We start from the raw sequence: 25,454 nt of genomic DNA on the forward strand, positions 1-25,454 counted from the left end.
AATTCTTTAGAAATAATACTTAGATGTTTTTTGGATATTTTACTTGATAAATTTCAATTAGTTCATTTAAAATTTTACTGTATCATGCAAAGCTAGTTTAATTGCATTTAACCTCTAGTAATATTTTTATTTGATAGCACAATAATATAGTAATATTTTGGTAATAGCAAATACAACTGTTACAAATCTAAAACTAAAATTTTTAAAAGGTTACTTTTAGAACAAACTTAAAAATTATTTTTAACAAACATTAACACTTTTTTAAACTTTTTTAAAGTGCCTGTAAATGTATCCTAAGTTTTTAATAAATATTCTTTTAAGTTATTTGTATTAAATACTTGAAAACTAAAACATTTATTTTTGTTTATCTATAATTATAGTAAATATATTATTTATACCAATTACCTTCTTTTGGTGGCTTCACTAGCTCATCTCTGGTAGTTTCCATATTTAAAATTTAAATTTTACTAAAAATATAAAACTTTTAAGGGAGACATATGTTATAAAAAATTATATGTATAGGGATAAGGTAAACTAGTTACAAATAATTTTTTTATTAACGTAATGCTTTCCTGACTTTTTAGGAGAATTTTAGAAATAAATGCAGTTTGATGTCAAAAAAAAAATAGTCAAAAATTAAAAAAATATGTTTTGAATAATAACTTTTTATCAACACTGAAAACTTGAAGTTTCTTAATTTTAATTTTTTAGAAAAATAAAATGCAAAATAGTTTATCAGAACTTTAAAGGCTTAAAATTTCTTTGTTTACTTAAATTCTAGAACTTTTTTTGATTTTTTAAAACATATATTTATTTCAACCAAATTGAACAACTTTAAATTTTGTTATTTTAAATTGAATTTTTTTAATGGTAAAAAACTTAAGTAATTTTCTACTTAATGTCCATTAAAGTAAAATTTCGAATTTAAATTGTAAGAAGATGAGAAATAAAAGGTGTACAAGACTTTATGAGGTGTCAGTCTTGTTATTTCCTTATAATAACAATTCTTAACACAGTTACTGACCTTTGTATACTTTCAGTTTGGTTATTTTAAAACTATATTTTAATAAAAAATACTTTGCTATGGTTTTTGCTACTATTTACAATTTTTTCAGCAAAAAATCATTTTGTAACTGAAATAAATCAATTAAAAACAATCAAAAAATAGTTAATAAATTAATTTTTAAAGTTATAAAAATAAAGAAATAAGATCAATCCATTCTGATTTTAATGAAAGAAAATAGTTTTTTGAGTAATGCAGAAAGCATACCAAACAAAAACTATAATATTACAGAAAAACTAATACAATTAAAAAATATTGAATTGTTGTAGATTTTTCTATGAGGTTAGCAAAATTAATAAAAGCTCTTAATAAATTCCAACTATCCTTAAGTGTTTTCGGTTACATTTTAGCAGCTTACTTCAAAAAAATATTGTGCATGTTTGCAAAGAATTAACACTCTTATGAAAAGAAATTATTTTTTATATGCTAAAATTTTGAAGATACTATGAAATAAAATGTTGTTATGGACCCTTTGTGGGTAAGTGTGTTAATTTGTTTCTTTTATATAACAGAACAGATTTTTGGATACACCTGAACTAAAAATCAAGTTTAAATAACATAAGCAAGATCTTAAATCTTAATTAACATCTTACATTAAATTGTTGAACTATTTCAATGAATATGATTTAAATCTTATACTTTAGGTGTATTATTATTACTTACATCACTTAAAGTGGTTATTTATTACAGTATTTATGTTAGTTAGTTTGTTTGTTTATTGTGTTAGATCCAGACATTAAGATTGAATTCAGCTATTATTATTTTAGTTGGAAGTGTTTTAAAGTAAGTACTTTAAAGGAGTGTTAACTAGTATTAACAAATGGAAATGGCAACCTAATATCGTTAAAGTATTTCCAAAGTTTACAAATTTTATTCTAGTTTTTCTGAATTTGTTCTAATTTAATATATGTTATGTTCCATAGTTAACGGGTAAAAATTTTCATTTCTCATTTTATTGAAAATTTAACAATTTAAATTTAATATTTGAAAAACATAATTTTGCCACTTTACAAGCTTGTTTTTTAGCAATGATTTGTAATGATACATATTTATATTTACAATTGGAATCCTTTTATAAATACCATTCTGAAGTTTAAACAATAAGTTTTTTGTTAAACACTAATTAATTGTAAACAGGTAGTTAACTAAGAAACATACATAGTTACATAGAAACATTGTTTATAACTGTTTACATAGTTATAAAACAAGGAAACTTACCTTTTTAGTCATAATGACTTTAACAGGGTTGCAAAAAGATCTATAAAAAAAACTTCCAGGTTTTCTGAACTCTTTCCAGGCTTTTGAAAGTTAAAGTTTTCTCACCCATTTTTAGTACAAATTTATACAACTGTCTTAATGGGAAAAAAATATAGAAAAATCACTTTTATGCTACTTAAAAGTCTTTTATAACAAACAAAACTCTAAATGATACTAATTATTTTTGTTTCTATAAAAAATATTTTGTATTTAATCAAATTCTTACCATTTTACACGTATAAATGTTAAAAATTCTAGATTTATAAGAATTTTAGTTTTTAATTCCAGGTCTTTTTCACACAAAATCCAGGTTATTTTTGTCTAAATTCTAGGTTTTCTAGAGTTCAAAGTTTTTCGGCAACCCTGTGTTAAGCTTATTTTAATTCTTTTATGTTTATTTATAATTTAAAAATTTTTTTTTACTTAAAAACAAATTATGAGCATCATAACTTACTTGTCAAGTAACAAAACAAACTTTCCGTCAAAGTTTTTGCAAAAAAGAAAAGCTACTGTAAAATAAATAAAAATGAAAATTTTATACTTTTTTTAATTAGTTTATACTATATATGCAATCTTTGTGATAGGTGTTTGCTAGCTTTTGTTAGAAAAGTTCAATTCAGCAAACATTCATCAGGTAAACAAATGTTCGTGTTTTAGTGCGGGGTACTTCCCTTAAACAAAAATAATTTTTAAAGTTTAGGCTGGAACAGGGTAGAAAAAGCTTTTTATAGAATTCAGTATAAATTTGTGTATGACACTAAAAGTAGTTTTTTTTTTTATTATTAATTTTAATATACTTTTTTCAAGCAATACTTAATTATTAAACTAAAATATGATTTTTCCGGTAACAACTCTTAAAAAAAAGCCATACAAAGTAAGTGTTTTATTTTCGAAATTTATTATAAAGAAAAGATAAAGTGTTAGCATAACTTTTTATACAGTTTATCAATTTTAGCTTAGTTTGACACATAAATTTTAAGTTTTATGCGTGACGAACAATACTACCATATAACTAAAAAAAAATTAAAGTGTTTTTTCTTTAGTGTTCTTTTATTTTGTATACAACTTTTTGATTAAAACCTATAACTTTGTATCTTTTTAAATGTAGGTAACTAGTTAGACAGCAAAATTGAAATAAGTACAATTAAATTACACGAAAACTTTGTGTGTAACATAAGCATTTTCAACTAAAACAAAAGTTTTTCAGTTACAGAGCCTTATGTTTATTCTGCAACACAACTATAAAAAGAAAGCGTTTGAGCTTGTTAAAGTATTTCTGATTGATAATATTATATAATGTTACTATTACTACTAAATATTTTAAAGACAATCAATACTTTAATAATAATATAAATTTTAAAAATGTAAAAATACAAATTATTGTTTATAAATCGAAATAGATATTTTAAAATATAGTTTACTTGAAAAAAAACTACGAATTCCGAGATAATTATCACTTTACTGATAACTTTAAATTCTTAGGTCTCACTAATCTTTAATGAATAGTTTTTGCAATAGATGAAAGCTTGCGAAAAATGAAAACTGTTTTCAGCCAGTATTATTTCAAAGTTAATTGTGTAAAACTGATAACTAACTTAATAATGTTCAAAAAATTATTTAATTATATATTGTTGGTAAATTTCAAAGTATAACATACATACAAAGCTAGTTTTAAATGCATATAAGATTAGTGCTTGACTGTTCCTTAAATTCAACATCGTTCATATATAAAATTAAAAAGACAGTTTAGTACCGTATACCTCATTGTATATGTGTTACTATTGGTAGTTTTAGTTAATAGAAATTGTCAAAGTTTTTTTGTTGTTTTAAATATTTTGTTTTCAATTAAGTACTTTCTTGAATTTAAAAAAAACCAAAGTTAGATATACTAATATTATTAATATTTTTAAAAAATGAAAGAAAAACTACAACATTTATTTTTAATTTTACTATATAACTTATAAATATAGTTTTCAGTTTTTTTTTTTATTAAAAAATTAGCTTCTCAAGTTCAAAGCTAAACTACAGTTTTATAGATTAAGAATTTTTTTTGATAAATATAGATGTAGTTTATCACTTTTGTTTAAAATCTTTTTATAATTAACAAAATGTCTACAATTATAAAATTTGAAACAAGTTATGAATTTTTTAGCTTTACTTCCTTTTTTCAAATTTAATAAGTTTCTTAAAAAAACTATTTGGATAAGCAACTAAAAACTGTATTTCTATATAAAAAACCATAAACATATTTAAGCGAATATAGAAATATCAAATTTGTACTTAATAAAACAAAACAGTATTTTAACTTTAAAAAAATAAAATGTGTCCAAAAACTTGTAAAACAACATTAAAATTCTGTGTCATCTAATATTGTAAAACATTTTAATTAGTTTCAACTAATTAGAATGTCTTACTATATTAAATTTGTATTAAAGTTATACTAATACAAATTATAAAGGATTAAGAAATGTTTGTTGAGGTTAATTGTATTATTGTATTAAGGTAATTCTATTATACTTAAACAAGTATTTGTTATAAACTTAAAATTTAAGTTAAATAAATCAAATTTGAGTTTTTCTAAATTTTTAGTTGAGCTAAAATTTTGAGCTGTAAGCTTTACAATGTGTTTTTTTCAAGTTTATGTTACAAATTATTAAAAATCAACTTCAAACTTTAAGTTATCTTCAATATAACATTAAGTTTCTTTGAATTTTTTTAAATTCGTTAGTTTTTAGATCAGACTTGTTTAGCTAAAATAAAGCTGATGTTATTTAAGTTAGTAAGAAAATTGAATTTGCTAACAAAAAAAAACTTAAAAAAAGTTTTACTCTATGTTTTTCACTTAATTATAACACTAATTACAATGTTGAATTAACAGTTTTAAATGAAAATATGACTTTGTATCTGTGTATATTTTTAAAGAAATTATATCGAGTTTTAGTTTTTAAATTTTCTAAACAAGCCATAACATTTTTCTTTTATTAAAACTTCTAAAATTTTTTGTATATAGGTATTTAAAACGGTTTTAATAACTTTTGTTTAAATGAAATTTCAAAGCTTAATCTCTTCAACTTGTTTAAAAGCCAAACTGGTTGTAAAATATAATTTGTAAACTTTTAAGAAGTTTATTAAGTGGAGTTTATTATACAGTTAGTAAAATACTTGTTACACTGTATTGATTAATTGTTGTTTTTTAACTTAGTTTTTTAAAACTACCCTTTATTTATTTAATCTTCACATGATTTGTACTATATATTTTAAGCTTTAAGACTGAGAATAAATTTTTTTGCACTATTAATAAGATTTTTGCTAAGGTTTTTTACACTTTTTGTAACTAGATTAAATAAATGCTATGTAAAGTTTTTTTTGTAAATCTAAAGAAAAAACAAAAAAAAAACGAAACTAAAAAATCAACACATAAGATATAAAATTATATAAAAACAACTTGAATATTTTGTTAAAACATAAATTGAAAAATATATTCAAGTTTTTTTAAAATTAAACGTTTAATTTGTTTAATTGTAGTATTTACAGATTATATAAAAATATATGTTTTACATATGTTAAAACAAAAAGAATGAAAAATTGTGTATTAGTAATTTTAATATTTCTGTTTTCAGGTAAGACAAGTGGTTTAATTTATGTTTGAAGTACCTTAGATAAAAATTAGTATTAAAAAATGTTTATTTTTTTTTTTAAATTAAAATTAACAGTTGTATAACAACTTGTTACTGTACTCTTAGTTAAAATTTAAATAGCGGTACAATGAAAGTTTTTGCTTGTTGGTTTTGTGGAAATTTTAAAAATATACTAAAATGTTTCAACTAGTTTAAAACTTGTGTCATTTTAGATTTTTACTATATTATTAGAATCTTAAAGTAGTACAAAAATTAGAAGCTAGTTTTAAAGTTGATTGAATTGTCATTTTGAAAAAGTAAATATTGATTAAATTTTATTTATTATTTATAACTTAATGGGAATTACTAACCTTGTTTCGTAAATATTTTTAGTTTGTATAAGTAAATGCCATTAACAATAAAATATTTTTGATAGTTTTATCAGCTCATGCCTTTAAAGACAATGTTAAAAAGTATGAAAATTTATATTACACCAAAAAAATCCCACATAACTCGAATGGTAGAAGTAAAAGATCAAGCTTCTCAGAACCTGTCATAGAAATTAAGTTTACTGCATTAAATAGGTTATTTATAATTTTTTTATTTAGAAATTTTAAAATAAAGCAGTGGTAATGCATGCTAGCCATAGGGTGAGGGAACATCATTGTTATATTCAACACGTTTATCTCTAACACTTAAATAATTTTAATTACATTTTGCAGCTTAAACATACTTCCGTTTTTAGTGTTAAACACATTTATACTCAATAAGGTTTATATTATTCAACATATTTATGATGTCATAATTCTGCGCTCTTAGTATAGTTTTGAATCAATTATATCTTCATGTATGTTCTAAATTAAACTATATATTCTTATAAAAAATAACTACTTTAATGTATATATATAGTTTTAGAAAAACTGTAGTTTATTAAAAGCTGCATTTAGTAACGCTTTGTTATACAAACAATAAACAAACACTAAAATAAGAGTTTGTTTTTCTATGGTTATATCTGTGCTAAACAGTGAGTTTACCTTTAATACTAAGCTGTTAGTATAGCCTAATACACTTACTTTATTCTTAAGACAAATATATTCATAAATAAAAATAAGGTCAAAAAGTATTGTTTTTATATTTACACAAGATTTATAAAAAGACTTTCACGTCATTAAATGTCGAAAAAAAACTTCGTAATGGTTTTTTTTTGTGCTTTTTTTTCTAAACTTTAAACTTTACAGGAACTTTCACTTAAAATTCACCAGAGATACATCTGCATTTAAAAACAATGTTGTAATAGAAGATGGACAAAATAATGTTTTAAGACAGAATTTAAGCCATTTGTACAGTGGAAGTATATATGGTTCGTTTTCAAAATAAGCTTGTTTATAAGTAAATGCCTATGGTTTACTTGTAAAAAATAATAGTTATTTTCATTAAAATTATCTTATCTTTATTATAGACTAACTTTTATTCAAAAATTTAAAGAAGTCGTTATTTTGACTGCTAACGGTGTTTGCTTACTGTTGCAAAGTAGCAAACGTTCATTCAATTTACAAACTAACGCATTTACTTACATGTAAGTTTGAAACAGTTTTTTAACGATATATACTAATATGTTTAGATTAACGAACAAAACTCGTAAAAAATCGAAACTTACATTTATGGTACTATTAAAAGTAATAAAAGTCATAGTTGATCACAAAAAAAGAAAATTATACATTCAGGAGTGAAAGGGTCATACGCCCACGGAAGCATCGTTGACGGAATTTTTACCGGGTTCGTTCACGACCCTGAAAAAGGGACTTTTTATATAGACGAGATCCACGAGTTTAACGGGGGCTCCACAAAGGGAAAATCCCCTCTCCAAGGTTACCAGGGACACTCCGTTATTTATCATCAGGATGACGTCATAATGCCTGAGGGGTTTGTTGTAGTTTTTTTTAAATTAAAACTAAGTTTTGTTAGATTTGCAAATAATTTTTTGGGTTAAGCTAGTGTTTTAAAAGGGTAGGTTCTCTTTTTGAAAAGTGTTAGGAAACTCTTACGTTTGAAAAAAGTGTACTTTATTTTTCCAAATTTAAAGAGTAGCATTAAACTTTTTTATGGGTGTTCATTTCTTGTCAGTTTTAAAATTTTCTTCTATTCATCGTAAGAAAAATTTTGAAGCAAAAAAAATTGAAAAAGTTAAAAAGATAATAAAGTTTTACTTCCTATTCTTGATTTTAAATGTTTTTTTTATGAAGAAATTCGCACCTGATAATAGTTAAAGACTTTATTGCCTTGTATGTCTGTAAACAATATCTAAATCAAATATACATTTATTCTTATTACTATTATTACAATAATTACATATGATTTGCTTTTACTACTTTTAGATTTTCGAAAAATTGCATGGCTGATGAGCTAAAATCCAAAATTTCATCCAAAAACGCGACATCTTTCGTAAGTTTAATACGTTTTTTTTTTACTTTTTTATTTTATTTTTTCATTAGATGTAGCACTTAAAAACGTACTTTTGTTACGTAATTTACATAAGTAACACTAACCTAAGAATTTTACTTAGTGTATTAGCTATGTAGTAAATCTCTTAATAAAATTTTAAACAAATTACTATTATTATTTAGTATAAGGTTTTCTGTATTGTTTTAAGTAATGTTATTTTTAAATATATATTATTTTATGACTTATGTAAACTAAGTACTCTTTTTTACTTCATGTTGTGTAAGCTTGAACTTTTTTGATATTTTAATTATTTTCATATAAACTTTTGTTTACAAATTAACAAAAGCTTTGTTATAAATTTATCCACAAACATTTGAATATAGCAGTCATCACAATCAGAGTCATATAAGAAAAGAAGCAAAAGATCTGTAGACAATAGAAAAAACACATGTTCATTGTATATTCAGACTGACTGGGTACTCTATGAGTTAGTATAGCTGTAAAGATACTACTTAACTTAACTATGTTTTAGTAAACAAATTATTTTTACTATTTTACAGTATTGTTTTTTTTTGTTAAAATAAAATTGTGATAAGTATTACAGTTAATTTTTTAAATATCTAACTTATTAGTTAAAGCAAACCACTACTAATCCTGTAGTGGTTGAGTGACTTGATTTCATTAAAAAACATTAGAATTTAAGTAATCATTAAGTAAATATTTTACTTAATAAAGGGAGTACAAAGGGTTAAAGAACCCAGTCGAGTATATAACCAGCAAAATAAGCTCACATGTGCATGCTATCAATAAAATTTATGGTAGAACAAATTTTGGTGGAATTACTGGTACCAGATTTCAAATTGCAAGACTAAAAGTTAGTTTGCTGCTTTAAAAGTTATTCAATTTGCCTTTGTAAATTTATTTTGTGGTTACATTAGCACAATTTAATTAAATACCTAGGTTAAGACTGAAATCTAATTCTAAAAAAAACAACTTTATGTCTTAACATAAAAACTATTTGAATTAAAAAATAGTTAATAGTTCATTTAGAAAACATACTAATTAATACAGATACACAAACATAAAACACCAAAAGATGAGGGTGATTTTGAGAATGTTCAGAAATTTCTTGATTACGCATCTGAAGCTAATTATAATGACTACTGCTTGGCTTTTATGTTCACAGCAAGAGATTTCACTCCAACACTCGGACTTGCCTGGACTGCTAGACCGCAAAGTAAGTATACTTGTTTTCTTTTTAAGGCTTGAATCGCAGTTTAAGGGTAGCATAACGAAATTATTAAGTGCTACTCATTTTAACAACTTCAAACTTATTAATTATTAAGCTGTCAATTTTACTTATTTAGTCAAAAATCTTCAAAATATTTCTCACGGACAACTTATATAAATTGTTTTAGGTTGTGTGACAACTTTTTCAGGGTCAAAAAAAAAGTTTATAAGATAGATAAGTAATATAAATTACGAAAACTTTATTGCAAAATTAAAAAATAAAAAAGTATAGCTGTAAGCTTATTAACCATTTTACAAAACTTAAGTAGAGAAAATATTAGTTATAAAAACAAATATATGTTAGCAGGTCAAGTAGGAGGAATATGCGAGAGGAACACATGGATAGGAGGAAGTTATAAGAGTCTGAACAGTGGGATCCTATCACTGAAATTACAAGGAACAATCCAACCATCTGCTGTAATTCACCTCGCATTTGCTCATGAAGTTGGACATGGTTTCGGTTCCCCTGTTAGTTAAATTATATATTTGTTACATAGTTAGACTTCTTGAAATGATATAACTAAATTTAAAAGACAAGCTTGACTGTATGTATGATATACTTAATTTCTGTTTTTAAATAGTTAATAATAAATATAAACATTTATTTTTACGTTTTTTCATAAAATTGGACACCTTTTTTTGATGCTTTGTTTAATATTTTTAGTGCTTTTAATGTTGTTTTTTATTGTTAGTTAAGTATTATACTAACTAGCTTTAGACAAACATATACAATAAAAAATTAAAATTCAGATCTTTTGTTAGTTAAATAGTTATGTACTTTAAATTGTGTTATGTACTTAAACTTTTAAAAGAATAATTTTTCTTAGGCACTGCAGACTTATTAATCACAAAATATGCTACTTAATATATTTACAATTTTAGCATTAGAATCTACTTACATTTTACTAACATATATAGCAGTTTTATCTAGCACCAAATATACAACCATACCACCTACTTTTAGTCATTACAAAACTTTTATACCAATTACTAACAGCACGATAAGAATTTAATGTACAAAACTATACTACTTAAAAAATTTTAAACATTTTTTATTATATTAACAACTGCTTGTGTTAGATTATATTGTTTATACCACCTATTTGTAGTCATTGCAATTTTTTTTACAAAAAGCACGATACCACTGAAGATTGCACACCGGGTGACAACAACGATGCTGTAGGAAATTACATCATGTATCCGACATCCAGTAAAGCTAATAAACCCAACAACTTTCTGTTTTCACCTTGCAGCATTAGAAAGATGACTGATGTGTTACAAATAAGAAAAGACGATTGCTTTACAAGTTTGACTATAAAATTTTTTTGATGTATAAACTAAGTGTAAGCTTACTAGTCAGTCTTATTTTTATTATAAACTTGGTCCATAGTTGCTTAAATTGATATTATAAATATACCTGAATAAAATTAATAAAAATTTACATAAAAAATTATTATTTTGTCTATGGTTGTTTTTAATTTTAATAAAACACTTAAACTTGATATTAATATTGTGCTAAATTTTTGCTTATTTTTATAAGTTTTATTTCTTTTAAACTTTATCCATGTGTTCACTTAAAACTTTAACAATCAATATTAACTTATGACTTTCTAAGCTCTAAGAAATGAATAAAAAGAAGGTTATATAGTTATGTAACAACTACTTATATTTGTCATGTACTAGAAAACTACAAAGCCTATTATTTAACAACAGCATTTAGTCAAGTTATATGAAAACACTAACTAACTAAATTAAAAAACTAAACTAATAATTATATTTTTATTTATGTACTTAATATCATTAATCTTATAAGAATTACTTATGTTTTATATGGAGTAATTTCAACTGTTAAGTTGTCGACTTGATTATAAACTTATTTAGCATAAATATCTAGCATTTACCAGCGGTAATACTCGATTATTTTACATACTATATGTAATAAATCTAACAACTTCATTAGCTTATCTATCTTTTGTTAAAAAGATTCCAATAAAAGACGTGAGATCTTAAACAAGTTTTCAAGCTATATTTATGAAAAACACTTAATAGTCTATTTCATTAGAATATTTCTGAATCAGTAAAAGTTACAAAGTCTAGTTTAATGCAAACCAGTAAAATGCTTTCTAAATTTTTAGGCTAATTTTTTTTTAAACAGCATTCAATGCGAAGAGATGTGGTAACGGTATAGTTGAAGAAGGAGAGGAATGTGATTGCGGATATCCGGAAGATTGCGATGAAGATTGCTGCATTCCCGCAGGTGAAGATGGAGAATGCACGTTGAGAAGAGGAAAAACTTGCAGGTTGGATTCGAACAAAATACATTTCTATAAACTTAAAATAAAACTGCTTTAGTATTTTAACTTTCAATATAAAACTTCTTATTTTTAAATGACGAATGCACATTAAGAAGAGGAAAAACGTGCAGGTTTTAAAATTTAGTAAGAAATATATAGTGGTACACTATATAGTTACATCACATTCACAAACACTCAAATACCATAAAACTTACAGGTTTGTTTTGAACACAAACTAAACTTAAAAACTAATTATATAACTGAACAAGGTTCTTTATTGTAAATTTGATTCTTTTAAACAGTTAGTGTAGCAGATTGGTTAAAATATAAAAGTACAACTTAATAATTACGATTTTTGTAAACATAGACACGGTAAAATTTGCAGGTTGATTTTAGTTGTACAATAAAATATTTAGTAGATTTAGATATTGAATCGCGCATTTAAGTAAAATTATGTATAAATTTACTTCTTTTATTTTTTTTTCAAAATTACAAAGTTAGTTTATGATTGATTTAAATTTATAAATGGATGTGAATGAACGAATTAATATATTTATTCTTTAGCAAGGTAAACAACTAAGATATAGAATATTTCAAATATAAACAGTCCATCGCAAGGACCATGTTGCAGTGAGACATGTGAATTGCACACCAATGAAGTAACCTGCAGTGCATCAACTGATTGCAGATTTGATCAGAAATGCAACGGTTTCAATGTAAAGTGCCCTCAAGCTCAGCATAAACCCGATCATACTGAATGCGCATATTCGACTAAATTGTGTCAAAACGGGGTTTGTTAATAATAGAAAAAAATACGAGTCTATTTTTTTGTTGGTAAACATAGTATTGTCTTAAGTTAATAGAATAGAGCACAACGATTTACGCTACTTGAAGTTATAAAGAAAAAAATAATCAAGTAAAATGTGCAATTTTTTCATTTATGGGAAGTGTTTACCGATTGCAACAAAAGTACTATAATAAACTTATTTTTTTTAAGATGTATGATACAAAAATTTCCTATCTTTAATAAGGTATACATTAGGAATTTCAGAGTTTATTTCTTGTATACCTAAATGAAAGTAAAGTAAAATAAAATGTGTTTTTGTTTGTGTAACAGTGCTTAATAATTTAATTGATTTAATTTGTTATTTAGGAATGCAGTTTAAGCAGATGTGCTCTCCACAAAGATTACGAAGGTTGTGAATGTCAATCAGCGGACAGTTCATCAAACAGAACTTCATTGTGTCATACTTGTTGCAAAAAAATTGGTATGTTGCAATTTAAAATTAAAAAAAAAATATATTTATTACGGTTTTTAGTCTAAAATAATTCTTAAAATTATAAAGGTTGTTCATACCATTTTGGTCATCAAACCACAAGCTTTCAATAGACTGATGATCGAATTGGTATGATCAACCCTTTTGTTAAACTTGAAAATCTTTCACGGCATACGAAAGTCAAGGCTTCTGCTACGTAGACTTTCGCCGATATTTTTGTTTATAGTATTTTTCTGTTAAGATTTTTGCTTGCAATAATACTTGTTATAAAAAGATAGCTAAGACATAGTTTTAAAGGCAGAGAGTTTTTTCTTTAAAAACAAGTAGGTGTAATGTAAGAAACACTCTATTGTAAACTAACAACATAGTTTTATAAAAAATGTATCATCGTTTTACTAAAAGCTGTAGAATCTTAAATAACTTTTAATTTGAAAAAAAAACATCAGAGTTAACTATTAATATGATTTCAAAAAAGTTTATTTATAATTTAAAATATTTATTATTGCATGTAACCAATATTTTAGGAGCACCTCAATCGACTTGTAAAAGTATGTCAGACCCAAGCATGCCAGAAATATTATCTGATAAACTAGTTGTTCTTTTGCCTGGAAGTTCCTGTGATAATCAACAAGGCTTGTTGTTTTTTTTTTTGTCTAAACATACTTTCTATTTATTATAAGCTCAGCTGGTGTAATCAAAATAAGGTTCTTAGAAGTAATCCACTTTTAAATGAACTTTTATTACCAGACTAAACTAAAATAAACAATTTTTAATTTAGTTGTAATGCTGTAATAACTTGAGTTTTTTTAGTTTTTTTTAGACTTTCAGTAAATATAAGTAAAAATTAAAGAAATTTTGTTTGTAGCTAATTCATTATTTTATAACAAGAAATTTATTATTTTTTGTTACTAACTTACTACTTAATTAACAACAAAGTATTTTGCAGGTTACTGCGATGTTAATTCAGTTTGTAGAAAGTATAAAACTGAAGGTCCTTTTGCTAAATTCAGTAATATCATGTTCAGCTCAGAAACGTTCAACAATATAAATGCATGGCTAAGCGTTAGTTATCACTGTTAGGTTCATTGTTGAATATTTCATTGCTATTTAGAGAACATCATAATGTTTCAATCTAAAAATATATTTTTTTCTGAAGTTGACTAAACTCACAACTTTGAAGCGCTTGTTAAGAGTTTTAGTTTTTGATTAACAAATGTAGGTTATACTGCAATAAAAAAGTAATTAACTTTTTTTTTATTTAACTATAAAGATTTCAAAACAAATAAAATATAAGTATAACCATGAAGCCATATAAATATTGATTTTTGTTCACAAAAAGTAAACGAGCTTAATATTTTAAATAAGGTTTACTGGTGGGTGTTTATCATTATGTTACTAGCAACAATATTTGTGATTGGTGGAATTACATGGCTTTTTAATGTCGAAACTCCTGACTATAATCCCAAAACTCCTGCAATTCCAAGTAAGTATTTTTCAATAAACATTCAATATATGTTAGTTGTTTTTAACGAATTGAAGTTACTTTAGTGTATGACTTTAAAATAATTTTATTTTGTAGTGTATACAGAACTGAAAGATGTTCACGAATCAGATTCAGCAAGTGATGGTGAAACAGTTCATTTTTGCAAAGAAACTAACAAGATAAGTTTTGGTAAAAATTACAGTCAAATCAGCAATGAATATATGGAAGAGACGTTTAATGTTTAATAATGATTATTAAACATTGACTAGCAGTACTGAACTTAAATCCTTGTTTACATACTAAATATATTTTATATTTTATTATACGAAGTTGCCACTAGCCGATTTAATTAATTTGTAGACTTGTTTTAGTTGTAACATATAAATGTAACCCAAGCTAAGTTTGTATTTTAAATATCTTTAATAATTTTTTGAAAACTTTAAGTCCTAAAATGTGAAAGTGTTGAAATAACTGATGGAAAACTTTGTTCTGAGATTCGTTTCGTTATCTTTTGAGTAACAACTCTATTGTTGCAAAATTTAATTGTTATAAAGTAAGAAAGTTTCATAAAGTCAAAACTAATAAACTTAAATAAAAAAAAAAAATTATATATAATGTTGGTTGTAAACTCTGGTTTTAATATCACTGTTGGTTTTTTACAATATTGTTTTGACTTTTTTGCACATTATTGTAATACTTAAGTATATTATAAATAAATATTGAACACTTAATGGTAAATTAAAATAAAACTCATAAAGTTCCACAATATCAAATTTTGCAATTTAGTGGTATTTAAAAAGCTATAATAAAATTGTATTTATGTTAACAGTTTAAACTTATAAACATGCGTAATCATAATTATTAAATTATGAGAAAGGTATAAAAATCTAAGTATTAAACTTAATTAAAATTAAAGAAAAAACACTTGAAGTAGTTAGTTTTAAAAAGTTGTTGTACATTAAGGTAATTTTTAGTTTTACTGTTTTAGACATAAAGATTCAAAAAAAAGATTTTTTTTTAAGATGAATCGTAAATAGTTTCCAATATAATTTAAACTATCATAATTTTATTGCAACAAGAAATCAACAAAGCAAAATTAACTATGTAAAAAAAAAGTTAACATCTAATTTACAAAATTTAATTTTGTTTGAAGTCTATTTTTTCTAATATAGAAAAAACTGGTTTATGCTATTCGAATTATTTATTCTTTTCTACGACAAATACGTGCAACACTCCGCTTGGAACCAAACCTGTTAAAAAACAAATTAATAAAAATATAACAAAAAATTAAGTTTAACTTTTAAGCACAAACGTTTTTTGCCAAGACAGAATTTAATTAAACAGTCTGTTTTTACTTAGCTGTTATTATGTTAGCTAATATATGTAATTTAGTAGTATATTAAGCAAAATTTTGTTAATTAGGAAACTTCTGTTAATATAACTTTTTTAAACTACATAATTTAGCAAAATAACTTTTCAACGAACCTAGTTCTCTCAATGTTGATTTGAAATCAGCACTTGACCTGAACTCTCTCCTCGGGTAGGTCATCCTGAAACCAATCGGACCACGATTGCAGATTTGTGGATTGCAAGGTTCCGGTTGAGTGACTTCATATACACCATCTGAGTCTTCCATAAACCTGAAGATGTCCTTCTCATTTAAGTCCTTCAAAGCATCTCTGGCTTCTTTGGGAATGCAGCATTTGCAACAGCAGAGACAACATGATAGACATGATAGGGCGGCTCTGACAAGTGAACGTCTGTGAATTTTTGCAATAAACTTTTATAACTTACAACTTATTGTAGTTTTATACAACTAATTTATTAACTTTTTTTGCTTTAAAAATAGATGACAAACTAAAAAAAAATTTTTTAAACTAAAAACACAAGACAAAGTAGCAAAATTTTCTTTCCTAACAACTAAATGTAGATTTCTTTTGTTTAGTGATTTGAGATCAGCTCTTAAAGCTGAAGCTGTAAAAGCGACAAACATAATTTAAAAGTGCAACTTGATATAGAAATCAAATATTTTGATGAAGTACTAGTGATTACAGTCATACCTCTCATCTTTGGTAGACTTTGTTGTGACTTGTTTAGACTTCTTAGAACATTTTTGTTCATCTTTGTCTTCATTCTTTTCTTCACGTTTAGTTTTTACAAACTTATTCACTGCTGACAAATTGTCGTTGGAGTTGAAAGTTTTGACGTATTTGCTGCCGTCAATATCATTTACCTAACAAATTGTCTGTTTAACAAAAAACTAGTCTAGTGTAAAACACTAAAAAAGAAGTACTTCAACATTTTCAGTCAGTCCACATTTCAAAAATATACGTGACACATAAATCTTTCTAAGTTTTATATTTAGACAACTTATAACTAGAAATTAAAAAACATTATAACGTAAGTAGTACATAAGAATAAGTTAATGGTAATACATTTCCATAAAAAGTTACAATATACTTTTTTAAGTTCTAAATTAAAAACTTAATAGCTGTCACTTACAACTATTCTAGTTTTGTTATCCCCGAGCTCATCTGGTTTTGAGTTACCAGCTTCTGTCAACTTATTTCCTTTTTCACTTGTTTCTACTGCTTCTCTGTCTTTTTTGAAAAACTTAAGCAATCTCATCATTTTGTTTTCTTTATTGTTTTTGAGTTTAGAGTCAGCTACAAAATTCATGGTTTAATTATAATTTTATTAAATTACTTTTATTTTTATTTATTAATCCTATAAAAAGTATTTAAAAATAATTTACCAACTACTAACCAACTAGGAACGCACTTTTTAGGTACAAAAAGCCTATATGTTATGAATTTTTTAGTCAAAAAACGCTAATGTAATGTATTAAACTTTGAAATTTAATAAACAAACCTACTTGTATTATTAAGAAAGAAAAAAATATTCAAAATAGTTTATACTGTATTTAATTAAATTAGAACTTAGCGAACTGGCAAAAAAGGTTATGAACTTAAAGTTGTATATCAAATTTAATATAAAAACGAGCATACTGCAGTTTATTTATTTAACGAAAACAATGAACAGTCCAGTTAACATTAACATACCAAATAACTGAAACATAAATGTAAAAAGCGTATAACTAAATAAAATAGAAATTAGATCAAGAAAAATATGAACAGTAAAAAAATAATGAAACACAGTGTTAAATAATAAACTTATAAATTTTTAATTGAATCATTTATATTTGCTCCTTTTTAGTTGAGCTCTTTCCTGTGGAATTTTAACTTATCGTAAAGATAATACCATTTAAGAAAAATGTGTAAATATACAGACATATATAATATAAGTAAAAAGCAGTTATAAATTTGTAAAAGTGTTATCCACTTTTTCTCAAATTTGTTATTGCAAATAGTAAATGGGGAAATCTCAGTCTATTAGAGCACCACATTATTTCATCCATCTTATGTTTTCTATCAAGACAACCTGGAGTTAAATTATATGATCCTTAACAGCTAATTTAAATTAGAAATTAATTATGTATATTTACAATGTAAACATAAAAGAAAAAGGAAAAAAAAAAAGATTATAAACTTTGTGATTCAAATAGAAAAATGAATTTACATTCATAAAGAAATACTTGCAGTTAGATACTTGTATTGAATGAATACTCGAGATTTCTAATATATTTTTAACAATTATATTATGTTTTTAGGATTAAAACTTTTGTTTAGGGAAACTTTGCTTTAAGAGTCATATATTGATTTTAGTGGTTTTTAACACGTTTGAGTACACGTTATTGCGCTGTGTTTCAATTGTTACTTAGATGAAAGGTTACTGTAGTATAAACAAAAAAAAAACTAAAATAAAAAGGGTTCTTTTAGTAAATTTTAATAAAAAATGTTTTTTAAATGAACCATGACCACAAAATTCAAAGCAAAAAAAAATGCTTGAGTGACCAAAAACTAGCCTAAGGTACTCTTAACAAAGACTAAGTCTTCTAAATTTATGATACAGCTGAAAAATTAGTAGTATGGATCAAAAGATAAAAAAATGTTGTTTAACCATTAATGCAAATCAAAGTACTAACAGTAATTTTAGAACTTAATGTTTGAAATTAACAAAATTATAAAGAGCTTTCTATAACAACCAAGCAGACCTAAGTAATGCAAAAACCCTGAGTAAGCCAGAGTTTTACTTAAGTTAAAAATCCACAACATACACACTTTTAACTAATATCCTAACTAATAAACCTAAAAATTCAAACTTTGGGTCAGCCTTAATTTTAAATATTTCTTTAAAGAAAATCATACTCACCTGAATTAATCTGAACCTGCCTAATTTATTTACATAGATAAAGTTTTTCAATCTTCGTGTTTAACTTATTTATATTCAGATATATTAAGTACGTTATTTTTTTTGGTATCAAATTTGGTTATAAAGTTTTCTATGATGTTTATAAAAAAACAGTATCTTATATATCACAGTACTTAAGTATCTTTAAAACAACAACAAATTTATTTTCAGGTAGTTAATAAGCTAGCATCTAATTTTGGAAGGAGTTTTATTAATTTTTTTAAATGATATGGTTAATTTTTAGTCAGTTTTTAAATTAAATATAAAAAATGTAAATTGTTAAAAAATTAATTAATAAACAAACATTCTTAAAACCATGAAGGAACTTGCTTAAAAACTTTTTTTTAGTTTCTATGTACTAAAATAAATAAAAGTTTGCTGCACATATATATATTTTTAAATAACTAGATATTTACAAATAAAATGGACACTATAACATTGCAATAAATAAAGTTGCAGTTTTGAATTCAAAATTCAACAATTACTTTTACTAGAACTTTTAAGTAAAAGAATGTGCACAAAAACAGGGTTTCTTATAGGTTCTCATTAGCTATTAACTAAGACAACAAAATAGACTTATAAAGGAGCTTCATTTAATAATCTAAGCCTATATATGTTCCTATTTTCAGAAAAACTAGTCTACTCTGTTTTTAATTTAAACTTGTGTTCATTTTGTAATAAAATATTAAGTATATTTGGACACAAAAACAAATGTTTTAAATTGAAAGCAGAAATAAAATTGAGTTTACTATGCTTAAAACATTTAAAAAACTAACTAAGTCCAAAAAAAAAGGAAAATTATAAACAATATGGTAAGGCTAAGTTTGTCTGAATACTAATAACCCAAAATCTACTGAAAAAAAAAAATCATGCAGACAAAAAGACAAATTTTTGTCAATAAAACTGGAAGGCAGATAAGAATTATATAAGTATGCAACACTAGTACAAAATGGGTTTTGACCAGGGATGGTAAAGTGCATTTAGTTTTCATGCCTATTAAGCACTGAAGCGTATAAAAATTTGTTTGTTTTATTTTAACAATTTCACGCTTGACTAAATAAAGCAATGTCTCTTTACAAACATGCTTTTGAGTTTTTAATGATTTTTGAGTCTTCTTAATGTTTTGTTGATACTTTGTTCAAGTTAATTAATCATATGTAGTACTTAACATCCTGTAAGACTAACCTTAAAATTTTTGTTTTTTAATTTATCCTTTTTATATATCTTTTTAAGTTTTACATTTTCAGATTGTAAATTAATAAAAAAAAAAATTGAAGTTTTGGTACTATTTTTGCTTTGATATTTTTTAGTTTTAAAGACAATCTTAGGAATAAACCTTAGTAAAAAAGTAAAATTAAATTGATAAAATTTAACAAAAGTTTATAATTATAAGATAATAACCTTTATTTTGTTATTATAAAATCTAAAAAGTTTTATAAAGACTAATATTTTACTAAAGATTAGCACAGTTAAAAAAAAACTACCTGTTAAAATTTAAACCGTTTACTAATAAAAAAACTTATTAGTTTTATTAGTTTACTTATTAGTTCAAAACTTATCAGACTTTAAACCGTTTACTAATAATTTTTTTTTATATCATCAGCAAAGTTAAACTAGTAGGCTTAGTTTTTAAATATAGAAAATATATTTTTTTAAATAATTTTAAATTCACTTTAAACATTAATGATTTCTGCTGTTACAAATTTATAAAATTAACAGAAAATTCAAACGTTTTCCGTTTAAATTTTAAGAGGAATTTATGAGATGTTTTCATAACTTAATAACATAACTTTCATGATTTGTCTCATTAACAGAACTTCTTACATCTCAAAACTGGTTAGCTGCACTTTAGATAACTACTATAGTATTTATAGGCATCTTCAAACATTACCCTTAATAAATAGAGAAGAATTGATACAATAAATAATGAGCTTATCATTTTACATCATTTAGTACCTTTTTATAGTTTATATATTTGATTTTTTCAAATTATATGATAACTTTATGACTTATACATTATAAATTTAACGTAAAAATTATTAATTTTATAAAGTTTTAAAGTTTGTCATGAACTAACTTTATAGTTAATTAACTTAAATCACATTGTTATTGATCGTTATTATTAAATAATTAAAATATCATAGAAAACATAATATTTAAATAAATTTACGCGAGTCATATCGAGTAGTTAAAAAAGATATTTTAAGAAATCATTGTAATTTTTTTAATTTTTTTTTTTAAATAAATAAAAATGTTTTTAGTTTAAATTGTAGAGAGGGATAATTATTAGAACAAATATGAAATAATAACCAGCTTCTACAGCTTTTAAGTCTACTTAATGTTAAAAATAGTAACATTGGTTAAAGACAATTACTATATAGAAGACGAAAATGTCTAAATGTAATACTTTATTATATGTGACGAATAAAATACAACAAAACAAGCATGCCAAAATACTTTCAAAGTTATACAAGCAAAATAAAACTAAAAACATGCGTTAAAAATGTAAATATACTGAATTAAGCTTTTAAATTTAAAAAAATCATGCTTTTACAAACTATAATCTATACGGTATATACGTAAATCATAAAAGTAGGTTATATAATGGAATTTGCACAAAAAAACATATGTTTATAATCTAAATATATAAAAAGAAAGTAATAATTTTAAAAGTAATTGATAAACGAAAAAAAACCTCAAATTTTTAGCAAATATTATTTGAAATTTTTAACAAGTTAAATGGGCTTTTGAGTCTTTTGTTTATTTTTAACCATAAAAATTGCTTTAAAAAGACTTTTTTACCAAAATAATCAAAAAAAAAATTGTTACACTTTTTTTAATGTCCATTAGAGCTCCTCCATAGCTTGTTCGAATGTTTCCAACAATTCAACTGCTAATGGCCTGTTATTAGGCTCTTCGTTGTCCAGGCCATTGAGCAATTTCTCTCTCTGTAATAAAAATATTCTCGTTGACATTTTATTTTTATTTCTAATCATTAAAGTTTTTTCAGTTTATATGTATAGTTTGTTAAAGCTTTTAAAGAAAAAAATATATATTAAAAGTTTCAATAGAAGACATTTCTTACCATTGTACCAGTGATTGCTGGACTTAAGTCCTTGGATCTCACTCTCCCAACTTGTTCTTCATATTCCATAGTTTTCTCTGTATAGCCGAACAAAAGGCAACTAATCACGGATATCGCGAAACAGTCCACTTTGCGGTCATATACGTAGGGTTTTTCTGTCTGTTATAGTGAAAATATAGTTAAAAGTTTTATATAAACAGCTTCAAAAACAGTTTTAAATATTAGTTTAAGCTTTTGTAACTGTTCAAGTTTGTTAGCAATTGATTTATTTTAAGTTGTAAAACCTAGTTTGTACTTGAAATAATAATGACAACTAAACTTAAATTGATAAATTAATTTTATAAGCCTTTTTCTGAGTTAAGATATTTGAGAATAAAAAAATACTTTTTTCAAACGTCTATGAAATTGTTAACTTTACATTTTTTAAGCTAATGATAAATTTGTAATACCTGCTCCTTTGGCATAAAATTGAGTGTTCCATAGTTTCCGGAGTGCCTGCACTCGTTCACTTGCCGGATTACTAAAATTTATACACACATTTACTAACCTTAAAAATGTGTTTTTGTTATAAGAACTGCTAATTACTTTTTTTAATGCAGACTTTATATATTTTGTTGAACTAATGTAAAAATGTATAGTTTTGAACCTGAGTAACTGACTTATAAAATGCTATTTTATAAATCGTTTCTTATATAAGTAACTTTAAATATTAGGCTAACCTTAATAAATAAAAAATGTGTATACCTAAGTAATTTGTAATTTAAAAAGAATCTAGTTTTTTTACTAAAACTGATTGTTATAAGGTTAATTAAATAGTTAAAACATACTGTAGTAAATAATTTTTTCTAAACAATAAAAATACTGAAATATGTACCGATAACATACATAAATTAACTAACTCTGCGTCGCAAGTCCAAAATCACCAATCTTCCAAACTCCATCCACTAGGAAGATATTTGCAGGCTTTAGGTCTCTGTGTATGACGCTTTTGCTATGTATAAAGGTTAAACCTCTGAGGATCTGGATCATAAATCCAACATTCTCGATGACTGACCTTGGGTCGCAAATGATCAGCTCCTTTCTTAGGTCTGTTTGGCCCTTTTCGCATTTTAGAAAGCAAATTGGATCTGAATTTGATAATAATATACAGAGTTGCTATCTTTCACAGATTTTATATAACTAAATCTTATAATGCATTATAAAGTAGATGTTAATTGTTTTAGTTTGAAAATTAAATTACTATATTCTTTTGAGCTATTCTTAATTACAACTAATAAGCTTGAAACTTATAACTAAATGAAACATTTTTTGAAAGTTCAAACGAGCGTTACTTATATATCTTAAACTATATATTGAATCTAAGTTATTTAGAAAAACCTCAATTTTTTGAAAAAGAATTATAACATTAAAAAATAAACTGTAAAATTCATACCAGTGAGAAATGTGTTGTAAAACGTTTTCCTTGTTAATTTCAACCACTTCCTACAAAATATACTGTTTTATTTTTTCGAACAAAAAAATATTTTGGTCTATTTGAATAATTACACTTACTACAAACAATTTTTTACTTAAAAGAATTAAGATGTTTAATGTTTAAACATGCTCAGATGCAAAAACATACACATAACTATCCTTTTAGAGGTTATTATGACTACGTTTCATTTTCAATATACCTCGTTTCGCGGCCTTTTTTCTCAGTAAAAAAAGAATATATTTGAACGATGTTTTCATGTTGAGTCCTCAGTTGAAACGAAGCTTCATTTGAAAGTTCTTCCGTAGTTCTGTGAAAAATATAACAAAATAATATAAAGCTAGTTTTAGTTGTTGACGGAATAAACCTACGTAAGCTTACTTATGGATACAATAAACTTATTTAAATACTAGCAGTCTTAATTAATTAAGGAAATAGGAAAATAAAAGGCTTAAAGTTGAATTACGTTATCAAAAAAATAGCCATTAATCATTACCAACTCTACATAAATCCAATCAGAGGTAATCTTAAAAGTTTTCAAGAACAAATTGAACCAAATAATTAGATATTTATTGTAAATATGTTTTAAAATAGCAAAAGCATACAGTAAAAACAATTAAATATTTCTCACTTAAAATCCTTGTTGTAGATAACTTTTAAGGCTACCGATGCTTTTAACACTTTGTCAAAAGCATGGTAAACCCTAGCGTAGTAGCCCTGTTTTTTAATCAATACTTAAACTTAGCATTATAGTAAAAAATCTTTAGATAGTTTTAGTTATGGTAGTTCGGTTTTATAAACTGTTATAGAATATTAGATCACCATAGTATAGAATACTAGAATACTATTTGTATATAAGTTTATACAAAAATGTTAAGTTCTATAAAACAAGTTAATAAGAGAGTATGTACGAATTTTTCAAGTATAAAAAATATTTTAGGTAAACTGCGGATATTTAAAACATTTCTACGCTCGACTAAACTAAATTAAATGTTTTATATTGGTACTTTATAGAGAAATTGAAAACAATAAGTAAATAAAAGTGTAAAATTTACCCAACCAAGACGTCTTATGTTTTCTAAATCGTTCAGTTCGCCAAGCTTCTTAATTAAAAAAGTATTATTTTTTGTCAACTGTTACTTATTGTTACTGATTTTGATTAAAATCAGTGATTCTCACAACAACAATGTTGATGTTGCTGTGAGAAAAAATAACACAAAATTATCAAAAATAAGTTGAAAAACTAATAAAAGTCATAAATTTTACGTAGTTTACCTGATGACTACTTTTGTCTCAGACACATTTTTATCATATAATTATTTTAATTTCATAACAAGACTCTTTATTACAAATTACTCGGCAAATAGAAAAACTAAAGCTTGATTTATAAACTAATAGGTAAAAATTAATTAGCTGTAGGTAAAACTGTAAAAATAAGAATAGATAAACATTAACCATAAAATATGAATAGTTTGTTATTAAATAAGTCTATAAAGGACATGTTAACAGTGCATACTTAGAAAATAAAAACTTAATACTTTTCAATTTAGTTATCTATTTGTTATTATGGTTTACATTTTTATAAAACTGTTAAAACATTCACTTACCCGAGCACAGCATATTCTATCGATTACTTCTTTTTTCATTAAAAATCTCTAAAATTAATATTCACTTTATTTCTGTTTTTTTAAAAACAAGAGTACAACTATATAGTTATAAACAAAGAGTTTTAAATGTATGATAATTTTTTTTACAATTTTACTAATTATTCAAAGTTTTTTTTTTTCAAACTGTTAACGTTTTCTTTTAAATGTTTGTAACATGAAAATTAATTAAATATAACTTTTTTTTTAAGCTGCGTTAT

The 25,454-nt window shown here is 24.3% G+C and overlaps 2 protein-coding genes across 2 annotated transcripts; one reads left to right on the forward strand and one right to left on the reverse strand.

The window, feature by feature from the left end:
- Nucleotides 1-6,454: 6,454 nt before the first annotated feature.
- On the forward strand, nucleotides 6,455-14,968 carry LOC145847896 (disintegrin and metalloproteinase domain-containing protein 10-like). The gene is made up of 14 exons (XM_082953750.1): nucleotides 6,455-6,489; nucleotides 7,176-7,297; nucleotides 7,662-7,860; nucleotides 9,115-9,253; nucleotides 9,451-9,616; nucleotides 9,977-10,137; nucleotides 10,804-10,975; nucleotides 11,825-11,969; nucleotides 12,571-12,754; nucleotides 13,117-13,231; nucleotides 13,765-13,872; nucleotides 14,187-14,302; nucleotides 14,606-14,723; nucleotides 14,820-14,968. The coding sequence occupies exons 1-14, from the start codon at nucleotides 6,455-6,457 to the stop codon at nucleotides 14,966-14,968; spliced, it is 1,929 nt and encodes a 642-aa protein (XP_082809876.1).
- A 6,912-nt stretch (nucleotides 14,969-21,880) lies between these two features.
- Nucleotides 21,881-25,236, reverse strand: LOC145847895 (interferon-induced, double-stranded RNA-activated protein kinase-like). The gene is made up of 8 exons (XM_082953749.1): nucleotides 25,198-25,236; nucleotides 24,222-24,307; nucleotides 23,793-23,900; nucleotides 23,552-23,601; nucleotides 23,019-23,246; nucleotides 22,569-22,639; nucleotides 22,120-22,278; nucleotides 21,881-21,982 (listed from the first exon to the last, which is right to left on the reverse strand). The coding sequence occupies exons 1-8, from the start codon at nucleotides 25,234-25,236 to the stop codon at nucleotides 21,881-21,883; spliced, it is 843 nt and encodes a 280-aa protein (XP_082809875.1).
- Between the last annotated feature and the right edge of the window lie 218 nt (nucleotides 25,237-25,454).

Source organism: Thalia democratica, unplaced genomic scaffold, assembly GCF_965202585.1.
Source record: "Thalia democratica unplaced genomic scaffold, ktThaDemo2.hap1.1 HAP1_SCAFFOLD_1142, whole genome shotgun sequence".
Classification (NCBI taxonomy): Eukaryota; Metazoa; Chordata; class Thaliacea; order Salpida; family Salpidae; genus Thalia; species Thalia democratica.